At 37.0% G+C, this 16,065-nt stretch overlaps 1 protein-coding gene across 1 annotated transcript in view; it reads right to left on the bottom strand.

Annotated features, from left to right (window-relative positions):
• The window catches only part of STK32B (serine/threonine kinase 32B), a 147,440-nt gene that overhangs the window by 37,249 nt on the left and 94,126 nt on the right, over positions 1 to 16,065 (bottom strand). The window contains exon 5 of the mRNA XM_420796.7: positions 7,047 to 7,084. Within this exon, the coding sequence (XP_420796.2) occupies positions 7,047 to 7,084 (38 nt within the window). The remainder of the gene's footprint in view (positions 1 to 7,046; positions 7,085 to 16,065) is intronic.

The following is a 16,065-nucleotide window of genomic DNA, read 5'->3' as shown; positions in this document are numbered from 1 at the left end:
CCAGGAAACGTACCTGCCAGCCTCCGAGCAGTCTTTAGCCATATGTGAACTGAAATTCTCAGAGTCCCCTCATTTGGCCAGACCTAGGCTGTTTTTGAAAGTAAAATGGAAGAAGGCACATCTCATTTCCAAACTTAAATGTATTTTTTCAAATGGGTTACATGGCAGAAGTTTTTGATTTTATACATTTTTTAGTCTTCACAAAAACTCCTGTTTTGGTGATGCTTTCCTTCTAACACACCTTACCCAAAAAAAACATGAGCAAAAGGTGAACAAAAACAGTGAGCAGAGGCAAGTAATTCCTTCATAGAGGGTGGAAGGTGTTGCTTCCCATAAAAGCAATCAGAGAGCACAGCCTGGCTTGCCATCAGGTTCCAAGATGGCATTCCTCCCTCCTGCTGGCTGCAGTTCATGGCTGGCGAGGAGCTCTTCTGCAGTTCATTTCTGCAATAGAACATGATGGCAGAATGCTTCTTGAGAAAGATAATTGAACCACACACAGCCACTTCATGGCAGTGATGCTTTAATTCCATGTGCACTGTAGAATGAAAAGCTGCAAGGATCTTGAAGACTAATACTTTCTTCTTTTCTTTTTTTTTGACAGATAAATATAAAGTTGTGTCATTTAAATGACACTACTGTAAATGATTCCCCCTATTAGAGTGCCAGCATGATAGCCTGTTGCAAAACACCTATCACATAATCCATTCAGACTGATCCAAGCAGTTGATTTGCAAAGAAAATTGCCTCCCCTGCAGTGCATTGTTTTCTCTCCCTTTTATTAGATATTTTTCATTTAACAAAACCAAAGCAGCACATACGTGAAGGGTTATATATGTTGGTTGGTGTGTTTTGTTAAAAGTGCCCTTCTGTAAGAGAAGTAGAAGATAGGTTTGAGAGCTCTGCATGCTGCTGGTGATAAAGCAGTAATGCTTTGCTCCTGTAGTCACAGCGCCACACAGCAAAGCCACATCTGTATCTCTGGAAAAAAGAACACCTTTGTTCTTCCACAGCCTCCGGGGTGACTGAACACAGTTTTTGCCTGATGCTTAGAGGGCTGGTAGTTTGCCATGGCGGACAGGAAAGGTGTGTAGTTGTGCTGCCATAGGGACTGCAAACAGATCACAGTTTGCTATAAGAATCTTTCTAATCAGCCTCTATGACATTTTTTTATGGCAGCTGGTGCATGTAGGAAGATCACAGAATTGTAGGGGATGGAAGGGACCTCTAGAGATCATGTAGTCCAACCCCCCTGCCAAAGCATATTCCTAGACCGGGTTGCACATGTGGGCATCCAGGTAGGTTTTGAACATCTCCAGAGAAGGAGACTCCATAACCTCGCTTGGCAGCCTGTTCCAGTTCTCCATCACCCTTACTGTGATGAAGTTCTTACACACATTTGTGCAAAATTTCCTATGCTTCAGTTTGAGGCTGTTTCCCCTTGTCCTCTCGCCACTCACTGCTAAGAAGAATGTGGCCTCATCCCTTTGCCTCCTGCACCTTAGATATTTATAGACATTGATCAGATCCCCCCTGATACTTCTTTTCTCAAGGCTGAACAGACCCAGGTTGTTCAACCTTTCCTCATAGCAGAGATGCTCCAGACCCTTTTTCATCTTTGTGGCCCTCCACTGGACTCTTTCCAGGAGATCCTTGTCTTTTTTGTACCAGGGAGCCCAGAACTGGACACAATACTCCAGGTGAGGCCTCTCCAGGACAGAGTAGAGGGGGATGAAAGATAACTATTTCTGCAGTAAAAATGCTACAATTCTGACTATTTTATGCTATTTCCAAACTTTCAGTTCACAGGGACATTTTCCTTTCTGAGCTTCACACCTTGTACTTGATCTCCCATTCCAAATTTTATCTAGAAAAACTGACCATCAAGCCCAAGCCCAGTATCCTGCCTTCCTTCTCAGGTACCAAGTACAATACTGGATTGAACAGTATATGAGCACCACCTGAATTTGGCTATTAAGGGCTGTGAAGCAGGGCAATGCACAGCAGATTCAGCAAAACCTAAATAAATTCAAGCATCACAAGGGAAGAGCTCATTGCTTAACGCCCCAGGCTGCATGACTCCATCTGATAATAAAAGGACAGAGAAGAGTGGAGGAGGCAAATGCATAGATTTCTCCAGCTCTCTGCAAAATGGCTATTTCAAGTCCGATTGCACAGGTTTCAGCTATGTCTACACATATATTTCACAGAATCTTAAAGGTTGGAAAAGACCACTAAGATCATCTAGTCCAACCATAAACCCATCACCACCACGCCCACTAGACCATGTCCTTCAGTGCCACATCTACCCTTTATCTTAAGTAGAAAGTATCTCAATGGCAATTGTTTCAAGAACTGCATTCCTCTAGTGTGCTCCCAGTTAAGATGGCAAATCTGTAAGCTACTTTCTACAGACACTATATGACCTTTCAAAGCTTTATGTGTGCACCTCAGAAGTGATGTATGAGGTATACACATTTGGGGCATGTATACCTCACTTTATCACATGACTCAAAATCCTGATATGTGAGGCATAAAACAAATCATCTTTGACTATAACTGATTTTTTTGCTAAATGAGATCATAATAGATCATAATTATAATTAAGACAAGTTCTGATAGGTGGTTGAGTCTGGCTGACTAACATTAAGCAGAGTAAAAAAGCATAAGAACTTCAATGAGCTTTAATATTCTAGGGTATGAAAGCGAAGGGGTGAATCTGAGGGCACAGAGAAAAAAATGCCGGTCTGGAGTTAATGTCACCAGCTCAGCATGTATTAGAGCTGATAAGAAATCTCTGCATAGTAATATTTTGGATCAAATTCAGATCTAGTTTGCCCAGAAGGTCAAACTCTATGAACTATTTAAAAAACAGCTCATCACATTCATCTATATTAAGTACAAGAGTGTCATCCTGTATCCAGATGAACTTTGCATGCCTTGGCAGCTGGACACTCATCATCAGGAGACTACTAGAGGCCTGATGGTCCTGCTGAAGGTCTGTTCAGGAGTCAGCATTCAGGACTCAAACTATTGAATTTATGGGTGGTGATTTTTATTCATCCTATTTTTAGTTTTAAGGCCAACATTGCTCATTGTCTGCATTTTTTAAACTTGACGTTAATTTCCAAATGAGGGTTGAGAGTCACGCATAAACAAGGAAATGGAGTTTTAAGGAAAGATTTGATGATCATAAAATAATATAGTCGTATATAAAAAGGCACATAAACACACCAACGTGAATCTGCTTTTCTCCCTCATAAGAGAAATGATTAGTGAGTAAAATTATCACTGATAGAAGCAGTAAACCAGTCAATTAAATAAAACTGTTAAAGGAGTTTTTGGATATCATAAAGATGATGAATAAAGTGAAGTAAGCAGCATGTTTCAAAACAGATGAAAGAAAACACTTTTCTTTTATAAAGGATGGTGAACTCGTAGAACTTGTTTCTCCATGTGGTTGTAGAGGCCACTTTTGGCAGCAGCTTCAAAGAGGTAGTAGATGAATTTATTAACAAAGACTCATCCAGATTTTAATGAGAATATACAAAGCTGTACTAACATCCTCACATAATAATTGTGGGTGATAGGGAGTAACAAAGATGACTAGAAGCGGCAAAAGACACTCTCTGTGGAGATGACCTTTTGCCACGGGCTGTGACAGAATATTGGCTGAGATCCCATGTCTGATCCTGAAAGGAATTCTTTGAATCATAGAACCATTAAAGCTTCCATGGAAAAGACCACTGAGATGATCTAGTCCAATCATCAACCCATTCTTCTTTGGGAAGCCATGCAGAAACCTTGCTATATCTTGTTTCAAGACACCATTTCACACTTGCCTGAGAGGAGATCAAACTCTTGCAAATTTCTTGTAAACAGAGTATAATAATGGTTTGGTTGCTCTGCACTACACAGAATCTGGATGCCAAGATGGGAACTTAATGATTTCTGCAGAATGATCAGAAGCATTAAAATCAATAATGCTATCAAATAGCTATACAAAGAACAAGTTATCATCTCTGGGAAAAAAAAAAAAAAAAAAAAAAAAAAAAAAGACAATATACTAATTTGGTTAATACTCTTTGTTTTTCTACATTTCATGATTTCATATCATTACATGATATATGTATCCCCAGATGCAGTAACTAATAGATCATGGAAATATTTAAAGGGATCATTAATTTTTTTGACATTTCAGGAAAAACACAACATAGACCAGACTTGTCAATCTTTAGTCCTGAACAGTATCATTTCAGATATATGGATTTAAACCCTTAAGGTGAAAAGAGTGGGGGAGGGAACAGAATACTGTTATTAGGAGAGTTCTGTAGTGCTTTTCTTTGTATAATACAATAACAGTAGCTCCCATGAACTACAAAGCAGTTCCTTCAGCTGTTACTGGAGTAACTATTTGAGATACATGTTAGAAGAAGAGAACACTACTGCTAAATTTAGAGATTAGTGATAGCTGTAAGCAGAAGAACTTTCTGGGAGAGGAGAGAAGAAAACACAACAGAAGAGATTTGTGTTTGTTTACTTAGTGTCTAAGTTCGGTTTACAGACTGAACCAAAAAAATGAGACACCACTGTTCCTGCTCCGGCACCCTGAAAATGTCCCTCATCTCTCCCGTCATGAGGGAGTGAATATCTCAAAGACATCAGACAATCATAGAATCGTAGAATCACTAAGGTTGGAAAAGACCCACAGGATCATCCAGTCCAACCATTCGCCCTTCACCAATGGTTCTCACTAAACCATGTCCCTCAACACAACATCCAAACGCTCTTTGAACACCATCAGGCTCGGTGACTCCACCACCTCTCTGGGCAGCCCATTCCAGTGCCTGACCACCCTTTCAGAGAAGTAGTATTTCCTAACGTCCAGCCTGAATCTTCCCTGGTGCAACTTGAAGCCATTCCCTCTAGTCCTAGAGGACTATAGGTCCCTCCTAGTCCTCATCTTCTGCTAGGGGTAGAAGATAATATTTAATATTATTTTAAGTACCTGTTTTCACAGTTCTTATAATGCACAACACTTCTTGTGATGACAAAACACATCCACTACTACATCAGAACTTCAGCAGAACAGTAAGTTTCTACACTACAGCAAGTGAGGATTTGCTCAACTGCAACAGCCATGGGAACAGAAACAAAGGAAAGAAGCTGCTTACCTCACACATGCAGATATTGAGCAATTTTTATTTTTATTTTTTACTTTTTGTTAAGTGAAAGCTGACGGTTCCTTAAAAAATTGTGTTACTGTGAAGTGTCATAGCTTAACTGAAGCTTTTTTGGGCTCCTGGATAGGATTCATGTGGCTAAATGCAAAATTTGGACTTCTATATCTTCACACAAAACTCCCTCAGTATTACTCACTGAAAAGAAATATTAATGCTTAAGTGTGGACAACCAAAATGGATCAGATGATCTAAATGAGCCTATGGCTGTAAATAAACTATGATGACTGGCATGGTACAGACACTAGTACTATATGCGTCACCTCATTTAGTGAGTGCGGGGACTCTTGCCTAAGCTGGGAGAACTACATCTCCCACCCGCACAGCAGGTCTGTGAGTTGATTAATTCTGCTCACCAAGGCCTACCTTGGTGAAGACTGGTGAAGCACCATGCTGCTTTGTAAAGAAGGGGCTATCCATCCCAATATTTCCAAGCTGGCAGTAGCTAATTTTGTTGCTAAATATCTTGCAGTCACCAAATGTATTTCTGCAGCATACTGCTGGCTCTTGCGTAGCTCATCTACAATACACTGGCTCCCATAGGAAAGCACTTCCAAGAGGATGATTTTGTGTTGTAACTGACCTTGCTGAGGAGCAAGGAGAGATAAGCATAACTACTTCAAAGGCTGTCAATCAGAGATGTAATGCTCTCATAGTCATTTCATGTTGCCTTTCCATCTTTAATTCACACAGGACTTAAAGACAAGATATTTCTATTTCATGCTTATTTGCTGATATTAGTGTCTAGGGAAAATTAACACATGTGAGTCTGAACCACTAAATTCCTGAAGTCCTAGTTGGTTTAAAACTCAAATATTTTATTGGCTTTATTGGCTTCAGCATCCCCAGAGGTAAATTCCAGCTGTTTTAAATGCTACTTCTTAAATCAACTTCAACATGCTGACCCAGCAGCTCTGCAATAGATTTTAAAAAAATAATTGTATCTTTGGCATAATTTCAAGTCAGTATTTTTTTTCAGAGATTAACTGCTCTTAATCAACTTCTGAAGTGTATAAAGCAAAACAAGTCTTTCCCACAGCAGCAAACACACATTACTTTCTATTTTGTCTTTATCTTTTACTTCTGTTCTAATTAGTACAAGTCAAAGCTTCCTTTTATTGTATTTTCTCATAGCCTTGCTATAAATAGTTGCAAAAGCATGCATTTTATTTTTGCAAAATACTTCATATATTCTCCGCATTTGTATGGTTTTCATTAAAAAAAAAAATCACTCAGTACATTTTTTGCTTGAGAGCATGAAAATAGTCTTGAAAATTCAAAGCTGATTATGTTTAGACATTTTTAAGTTTCCTTTGAGCCAGAACTATATGTAGAACCATGAAAATTTTACAGGCATTTTAGAGGCGAATTTCAGATTTCATATCTAAATTTAGGAAAATAATTTCAGATGAGCAATCGTTTGCTATTTGAAATTTCCTAATCCTTCATGATCTCAGTACAGAAAATAGATGCTTGGTACTGCTCTACTGGAAAGTCCCTAAATAGTGATTATAGTGACTTACAATAATCATGTTATTAAAATATTAACTTCTTTTTGACTGGTGTCCCTGGTGATCTCTATTCTTATTCCTTCATGTTCAGCTCTTTCAAGTGTCAGATCAGCACTTTTTCTTTTTCAATAGGAATGAATATTGCAAAACTGCCAAATGGACAGAAGGGCGTGCAGAATGTCCAGATTTAGACTGGAATCCAACAGCTCAAGCTGATTCAAAAACCATGGCCACCTTATCACAGACAGCTCAAAAATTAGAGACATCTGGGAGAAAACAGTCAATATTTACTCACCATGCTCATCCAGTAATATGTTGTCAGGCTTGATATCCCTGTAAAATAAGGAAATGCATGCATTATGATTCATAGCAAAAGAAGATCTGCAATTTAAAAATGTTAAAATGTTTTCCATATGGTTACAGGGGCCAAGTCACTTAAATTAAAGCAATGAATATCATATCATATACAAAGATAAATGATTTTTATCTACATTATATACTGCCTTGAAAACATGTATACTAAAGAGGTTGCCTAGGTTTCTACTTCACATGTTTTTGTTTTCATATGGTTAGCATTGACAAAGATTTGGTTTTCAAGATATATTTTATTCTTTAGAGCAGTGGGAACAACAACATGGGAGATCTGCATCCTGGACGTGCCTGATTGCCTCAGGGATTCTGCATTTGACAAACAACACAAGAAATCAGTTAATTGGAAACATCACTGATCTACCCTTTCTGCCAGACACACTAATCTGCCATGCTCGTGCGCATGATCACTCTCATATTGTAGAATCCTGCTAGATCTTATACTACCTGAGCAGGTCTAGCAGTTCCCCTTTTAGCACTTGAATCTACACATGGCTGCTTGTAATGGTAGATAGCAGGCTGGGGAAAGGGGTGGTGCAGAGGAAGGGTGGGGATTCTGATGTACCAAAACAATAGTTCAACCCTGATGCTCTTGGCACAAGGAAAAGACACTGCCTTAGAGAGCCATGCTTATCTTTTTAAGTTGACCTTCACTCTGCTGTCAAGAACAATGGAGACAACTTTTCCTCACCACTGCTGGACAATACCTTCACACTGGCAGCTCATGCAATTTTGAAGTAGTATTGCATTGCCTCAGGAGGAGATGTGTTGATCTGCCTTGAGCAAAATATTTGCCCCTTGGGCTAAATTCTTCACAGATCTCAAAATAGAAGGCATTGAAAAATGTATTCCAAAGATCTGTGTATTTTAATGCAGCCAATGACTTGATTATTCTGTTTTAAATATTTCTCTACAAAGCCTGTCTGAAATATGTACTTACACATATTTAGACTTCACTAACAAATTTTGCCTAGTTTTCCCATGAATGGAATACAGAGAAGAATGAAGTGTTGCAAAAGGATAATACTGCATCAGAACATTTTTTTTTACTTTAAATGTAGAATGGTTTCTGAAGGAAATGTCAGGAGTAAGATAGCAATAGGAACATACATTATGTATGACGTGACTTCGATATCTTTGTTGACAAAAGAAGTCAACTTGCAGCCTAGTACTATGAATTCCAGACTCTTTTAGCCTTTCCTGAGAATCATATTATGAAATTATGAAGTACACTAAGATTATATTTACAGTTTGTGCAGCAGCAGCTGGGAAACACAGAACAAATAAGGAATTGTTTTGAATCACTTCCTGCATAATCAGAAATATTGTAGGATGTGTGTGTGTGCATAAGGAAAAAGATCTCACTATGCGTTACCATCTGGAATGGAAATTTATACCAATATTTCAGTGTGAAAACCTGCTTCTCTTCTGCATAACTTACAGGCTATCTATAATTGTCTGATTCAGGAGAAGGTTTGATTAATACTTGCAATATAAAGAGGAGATCTCTCCTAGAATTCATGTCAACTACAAATCTCTGATTTCTAACTTATCTCTTTCCTCTTCCTCACACTCTCTTGGCACATAGTTTACCACATCAGAAACTCTCCTTCCTCTGATTTCACATGGCTGACTTTGTGAGATACAGGTGGACTGTAGGTTTGAATATCTTTTTTATAAGACTTACTTATCTTTGGTTGAATTAGCATAGGATATGTTATACAATTTTATATTTATTGTTTATGTTATGTTATTTATTTAATGCTGGTATCAAATATATTTGCTAGTAAAGAACTCATCTCTAATTACTGACAATTGTTTCCTAATAAGAGTTTGAACTATGTAACTGGCCCATGACTTGAAAGTACACCAATGATTTTCAATGGAAAAGAGCTTGCAATTATGACTAATGACTATTGAATTAAATATTTTAAACTTTGTCTTTACAAGATTTAACAAGCATAATATGACTCTGCACTTCTCACACGGGTGAAAAATTGGAGTCACAGCCATATCTATTAGTGCTGTTCTGTGGCTTGTTGATATCAGTGATAAATTCATTCTTCAAACTGTTTTCAACAAATTGAGAAGAAAAAAAAAACCTTAGAATTGGAATGATAAAATCATGAGTACTTCACTGAGAATAACACTGAGAAAAATGAAATATTCAACTTTATGAGCTACTATCAAGTCTATAGTAGTGCATCTCCCAGGGATTGCTGATTACAACAAGACCATGCCTTTTCTCTTTTTTTTTTTTTTTTTTTAAAGAAGATGAATTTAAGCAATATGAATATCTATTATGGTTTTGCACTATTACATAGACTATATATTTTTATTGTCACCAGAAAAGACATTGACAAATCCACTAGACAACTGCATATAATGTCAAATATATTTTACATGCAGTTGTATCTGCAGTGTTCAGTAAGTTAAGCAGTAAAAATTATACCTCTACTTGTCTTTCCATAACTAACTCAAGCAATAGCTTATACTAGATACTCATTCTTACCTGAGGGATCTTTTCCATCACTGACTTTGCTCATATTGTCTGAGGCAGGACCACAGCTGGGGGCAGGTATGGAAGGGTGTATCAACTTGCAGAGGCAACTTGATAGACTCATCTGCCCCTGAAGCAACCTGATAGACTCATCACCATGTCTCCAATCTCAAACTGTTTTAAACTGATTTTACAGCAAGTAAATGTCATGGGCTAACCTAAACAAGAAGGGTAACAAGTTTCCTATGTATATTTTTTCTCCTTGAGTGTAAGATGCTACTGTTTTCAGATCGCATGCCTGGAGTTGCCTAGATTCATGTGATATGTGAGAAGATAAAGCACAAATTAACAGTGAAGAGTGTGCTTTCCAGTAGCACTCTATTATGTAGTTATTCCCAGTTTACAGAATAACACTAGATGACCCCTCTGGAGGCAGCTTGTTGAAAGCTTCACAGACTGGAGAGGGGTGAGTCCTCTGCCATGCCTTTGCACCTTTGATACCTTTAGGTGAGGAAGATTCAACAGTCAATGTGAAGACTTGGCAAGTGTAGGAGCATTGTAGTTATAGTTACAGGATATATTCAGGATGGGAGGCTTGTGGTGTTCACCAAAAGGCAGTTAGTTCCTTTGAATAAATACTCTGATTGAATTCATTTATATAGTGAAAATGCTGTTTCTGTAGAGATATGGATTTAAAAGAAAATAGCTCTTAAGTTAAGCTGTTAAATTCAAAAATGTTAAATAAGTGAACTTCTGTTTCGACTACGTATCATCAGAAAACATTTTTCCTCTTAGCAAGCATGTTCAAACAGGGAAAAGAAGAATGTGAAATTCAGTGCCTTAACTTCAGGGTTTTTCTGTTATTTATATTCCTAGCTGCTATAAGGAACTGAAATACTCATTTTATAATCCAAGTATCTTGAACTAGATCATTAGAAAATTCTAAAGACTTCTGCAAGTAGCAAACTAACTCCTGTCCAGACTCAGAAAAGCCCGGGGCTGCCTTCAAATCATTCACCAACTGCAAAGCTGTCTGTAACACCAATTTCTAAACCATGGTTTTCTCATTCTGTATTGGTTCTACTCCAGCTCTTCTTTTTATACACAGGAAAGTCAGAGCAACATAGAAATGGAAGGAGAAGATAGACCTTCAAAGTCTTCACTCACTGACAGGATAAGGTATAAATAATAAAACAGCCCAAAAAAGCAAAGTTGAAAACAAATGAGAAAAAAGGTTGGAAGAAACATGGTTCAGTATCTACTTGTTCCTATTTCTTACAAAACTATTTCTAGTTTTCTTCATTCATCTCACTAGAAATGTCAAAGAAGGCTCCCTGAAGGATGAAAGTACCTTAAAAAGGTGCTTCACATATTTTCCAAGTAATAATGTATAATTGATAATCTATTTGTGTCTTTAATATCTAGATCAAGTGGACATCCACTGCTCGAAGACATTCTTTCTGCATGGAGTAAAACCATGAGTCAACTCATATTCTCTGCATATGCCTATCAGAGTCCCCTGCAATCAACTGAAAAGATTCTGATAATTGATGATGAAATTTATTCACCATCCACATTCTTTTCAGGTATTACTAAATTTGGTTAGTAATTTTCTAAATTCAGAATTGGAAAGGTTGTGTAGTTTCCATCCTTGGAGGTTTTCAAGACCTGACTAAATAAAAGTCAAGAAACCTGTTCTGATCTTACAGCTGACCCTGCTTTGTGCAGAACAGTGGAGTAGAGAGTTCTGGAGGTCCCTTCCAGCCTGGATTAGCTTGTGAATCTATGAAACATAACATATCTAATTGTTCATCGCTATTTTCCTCTTCCTTTTGGCTAAAAGGAAGTTCATGGAGGATTTAAAAGGGACCTGGAAAGATTCTTCAGTATAGTCCAGTTAGTTCAGTGCAGATGGAAGTTAATCAGAGCTCCCACATATTCAAATCTGTCCCAGGGCTTGAATACTCATGAAGAAAATAGTAGGAATAAATAGCCTATCTCTGGCATGAAAGTAGGTTAAAATTCAAATGCTCTGCAATTCACTGTAGTTGTAACAATATCAGTTAGCTATATGACATAACAAACAAACAAAATCAGCTGAAAAGAAGTCTGAGGAATCTCAGTAATAGTGAGAAAATTAGGTGAATATATTGCCAGTGTCAGATGAAATGACTAGAAGGGAATGATCCTAGTTGCTCTAAAAGCAAGAGGCCACACTTTTGTATCCCATATATAGATCAAATAGTCATATAAAAGAAGACTGCAAAGCATGTGGTGATGCTATTTACTCTAAAGCTTGAAATTCTGAGCAATCTCCAAAACAGTTTCATGTGTACTGCTATGAAGTAGCAACCAGGACATTGTCATTTTTGATCCTTTTTAATCTCTCTTGGACTTCAAATATTAATCTAGAAAGGAAAGACTTGTGGCTGATGAAATCAACCATGCTTTACCCAGTTTATCTAAGGAAATATTGAAAAATGTATTGCAATATAAAACAATGTTAGGTTCCTCAGCTTACCTGATTTCATAGTGTTTGAAATAAAACACCCAAAAAAGAAAAGATCTTGGAAGGCTGAACAACAACAACAAATTAAAAAGGAATGTCTGAGAGGAAACAATAAATAGATTAGAGTTGTTTAGTTAACAAAAGGGACCTGTAAGATGTGATGTGACAGGCATATCAAATATACACAGTATATAGATGGTCAATAGAGCTTTTTTATTTGCTTTTGGAACATGAAAGAAATGTTCATATTTCATATAAATGAAGTGAACAAAATAAACAAGGTTTTATTTGTACAACTGAGATTAAACTCAGGTTGATTACTGGAAGACATACTTGCATAAAAATGCTTAGGAGGCTTAAAGAAAACTTCAGCCATCGATGTGTGTAGCAGAACCACCAGCTTGAGTTCCTCCAGCTAGGATTAATCTAATTGATTCAGGAAAGTCCTTCTACAGCAAATGCAGATGTTATCTTCTCTTCATCTTTTTGAAATAAATCAATAATTATGCCAAATGCAAGGTCTGTGCTTGTTCTTAAACCTATGAGAATTGAAAAACTAACATTTCCCATCTGTTTTATTCTGCCTTTGTATATGAAGCAAACATACAATGACTACTGTCTGTTTCTGCCATTTAAAATTTTGTAAATTCCTGCTTTTGCCCATATTTTCTCTGTATTACATCAAAAGACTTTATATATTTTTTTGTTTCTAAGAAAGGGACAGCTGTTCCTTTCCAGTTCAGGCTTCTTTTTAATATTATCAGAGGAGTTGTTTCAACTATAACAGTGCTGAATGGGTCTTAATTTACATATGTAATAATCTCTAACCCTTTAATTGGTATCAGTCAGAATCCAAAGTACATTCTTTCACCTTTATGACTGACAGATTTTCATTCTTTGCCTTGCTGACTCAGAACAGAATGTAGTGTTACATTTTCATTCTCCTGATCTTCTAGAATCCCACAGTAACAACTATGAGCGTCTTGGTTGACAGAAGTTTTCTAACATGACTCATTAGAGGTATTTTCACTTTTTAATGAAGTTTGGTTTTCTCTAAATGTGGAATGTTGAGGTTTCAACTCTTTACTAACCAAGGATAACTTACAGAAAAAACGCAGTTGTGTACAAACTCATGAAATGAAGTTTTAGGTATTTAAAATACACTCCTAGCTGCTTCCATTTGAATAGACAGAAGACATACTTTTATTTGAAAGACTGAAACTAGAATACAAAGAACAAGCGTAAGATAAAACAAGAGAGGTTCAGACTGGATACAAAGAAATATAACCACTGTGAGGACGTTCAAGCAGTGGAACAGGCTGCCTAGAGAGGGTGCACAGTCCCTGCCTGACATAAAGTCCTGGGAAGCCTGGTCTGATCTTGCACTCTATCATGCTTTGTGCTGGAAGTTGAACTAGAAATCCCCTGCAGTTCCTTCCAACCTGAATGTTTTCTACATCTATAGATGAGTTCTTCAGGGAGTAAAGAGGGCTATCTTTGCCTTCCAGTTTGGCAGCAGCAACTGAATAGTTGCCTATAAAATACCTCACCCTCTTACGAACCTCCTCCAGGGCAGTGGGAATGCCTACTGCCTGATAACAAAACTCCGTGGTCATAAGAGATGCTCACCTCTGTCTGGATGAGGTGGACCTAAATTTGTATGCATATCATAGACTTCACTGACTCAGAGGTAATGCAGCCCATGCCCCTGCAGAATGCTAAGACTTTTTTCCCAGAGATCATGTCTCTAAATATCTAACAAATTAAAAGTACTTTACACTCTCATATGGATACAAAAGAAGCAAGATCCAAAGACCCTTGAAGATAGTGGGAGGACTACATTGGACTCAGTAGATATTGTTTAATCCCTAACAGTTTTTCTTGTGCTCTTTTTCTCTTTAGTGCTGACTATCTAACAGTCTGTTTTATAGCATAAATCTTGAAAAAAAATATATAAATGTTAAGTAAGTTTTTCTATTTTCTTAATTATACAGCTTATTTCTTATATTAATATTTTTTCTCTTTATGGAGAAGTAGGCATTTGAATTTACTGTTTTTTGCTTATGACCAACATCTTTCCTTGTTTCAAGAAATACTCAATGGTATTAAAATACTGGTTTTAAAACAATGGTATTACTTCTTATCAGAGGGATGGGAATTAAAGACTTCTAACTGCTAAAGACCTCTGATCACTGGTTCACATTCCCCTCACTTAGTTCTCAGTAGTATTTCGTACTGTTCTTTCATATAAAGACCTTCAGAGCCATCTGTTCCTGCTCTAATGAATGCCATGACATGACTCCACGAATAGCTGTAATTTTGGAATTTGAAGATTTCAGTAGAATGGGAAATTAGTTGAGAATGTGTGGTGTTGGATCATGATAGATCTGGGAAGAAAAAAGCACCCTGTAGCTGTTTGTTTGTATGAATCTGGATGTGCTTCCACAAGGTGCCGCAAATGGTACCAAAGCCACCAGAATATTTAAGTTCAGAAACAGACTCTCACAGGTCATGATGTCTGGGCATCATGATGTAGGAACAAAGAAACACTTCCTATTAAAAAAATGCCACCGGTTATAGGTGTGGAAATGCAGAAACAAGCAACTGAGATGCTGAAATCTCAAACTCTTGAACTTTAACTGTTTAGAGTTGGACTAATCCACTGATAGCCAGAGGCAAGTTACAGGGACATGTTATTTCATGTTACATGACGTTTGCTGAGCTGAGCTATTTATAAAGAAGTATGCACCTTTTTTAGCTGTTTCTCTCTTGGGTGGAGAGAAAACTCTTGCACAGTTGAGATTCGCTAATTCTGCTTGAAAGCAAAATAAACTGCTATTTAGCACCAGGATGTGCATGCATTAATTTATCTTCTGAGAAGCAAAGTGTGAAATAAATGACTCAGTCAACTCTGCCATTTCCATATGAACCTTCTGGAGACTGTTGCACACAGTGTCAAAGGGTATTGCTTACAGTGTGCTGTTCTAGTCCAAAATGTCAAAAACCTAAAGTATTAGCTGGCCTATACTCTATCCAATGGAACTTATTTATTCAGTCCTGTCTCCATCAAGGAAACAAAAAATCTCAAAAATTTGCATTTCAGACTCCAAGTAAGACAAGGAGACAAACTTATAGTTTTGTAGTGATTTACCAGATATAGCTCCAGAATCATCAAATACCGGTAGAAGTTTCTACTGATTGCTCTTTCTATTATTTTTATATATATATATATTATTATATTATTAATATAATCATACAGAATTCTGTGTAAAAAAAATCAGTAAATGTTTCAAGGCCTGAAAAGCATTCAATAAAACTGAAAAATCTTTGCCAAGATTCTATACTTTAAGCCTCAAATAGTATACTTAACACCAAGCAGAAATATGTAGGTTTGTTATCATACAAACTGTGACACATTACCAGTGAGATTTAAGTGCCCCAAATTTGGTAGAACTTACAAAAATAAACCATTCTTCAATTGGGCTTTACTATTTAAATTCTTCTGTGTTATTTTAAATCTTGTATTTTCTCTGCAATTCCAGTTTCCAAGGCTTTAATGCAGAAAATGAATGAATGGATGAATAAAATATATCCATAAGTGGTTTCAGCTAATTATCTAATAGCATCCATTCGTATGATGCTAATCAAAATTCTATCACCATTTCCCATTAACAAGTTTCCATCTTGTTGGGAAACAAAACCATTCTCTGTTGCACATACAAGATATAATTGCTGCAGTAATCATACAATAAGCGTAAAAACTCATTAGTGAAGATCTCTGAGTCCCCTATCTTTCTCAATTTACCTCTGAAGAGAGCATGGACACTCAGATCCAGATTTTGGATTGTTATATCTATTGAAACAAGTTACTCTGATGCCAAGTGTTCTAGTACCAATCATTAATTTTTGGCTTAATGCTTCATTTTAGCAGGTGTC

Source organism: Gallus gallus, chromosome 4 (assembly GCF_016699485.2).
Source record: "Gallus gallus isolate bGalGal1 chromosome 4, bGalGal1.mat.broiler.GRCg7b, whole genome shotgun sequence".
NCBI lineage: Eukaryota > Metazoa > Chordata > Aves > Galliformes > Phasianidae > Gallus > Gallus gallus.
Note: the sequence above shows the minus strand (reverse complement) of the source record. Positions and strands in the feature narration are given on the sequence as shown.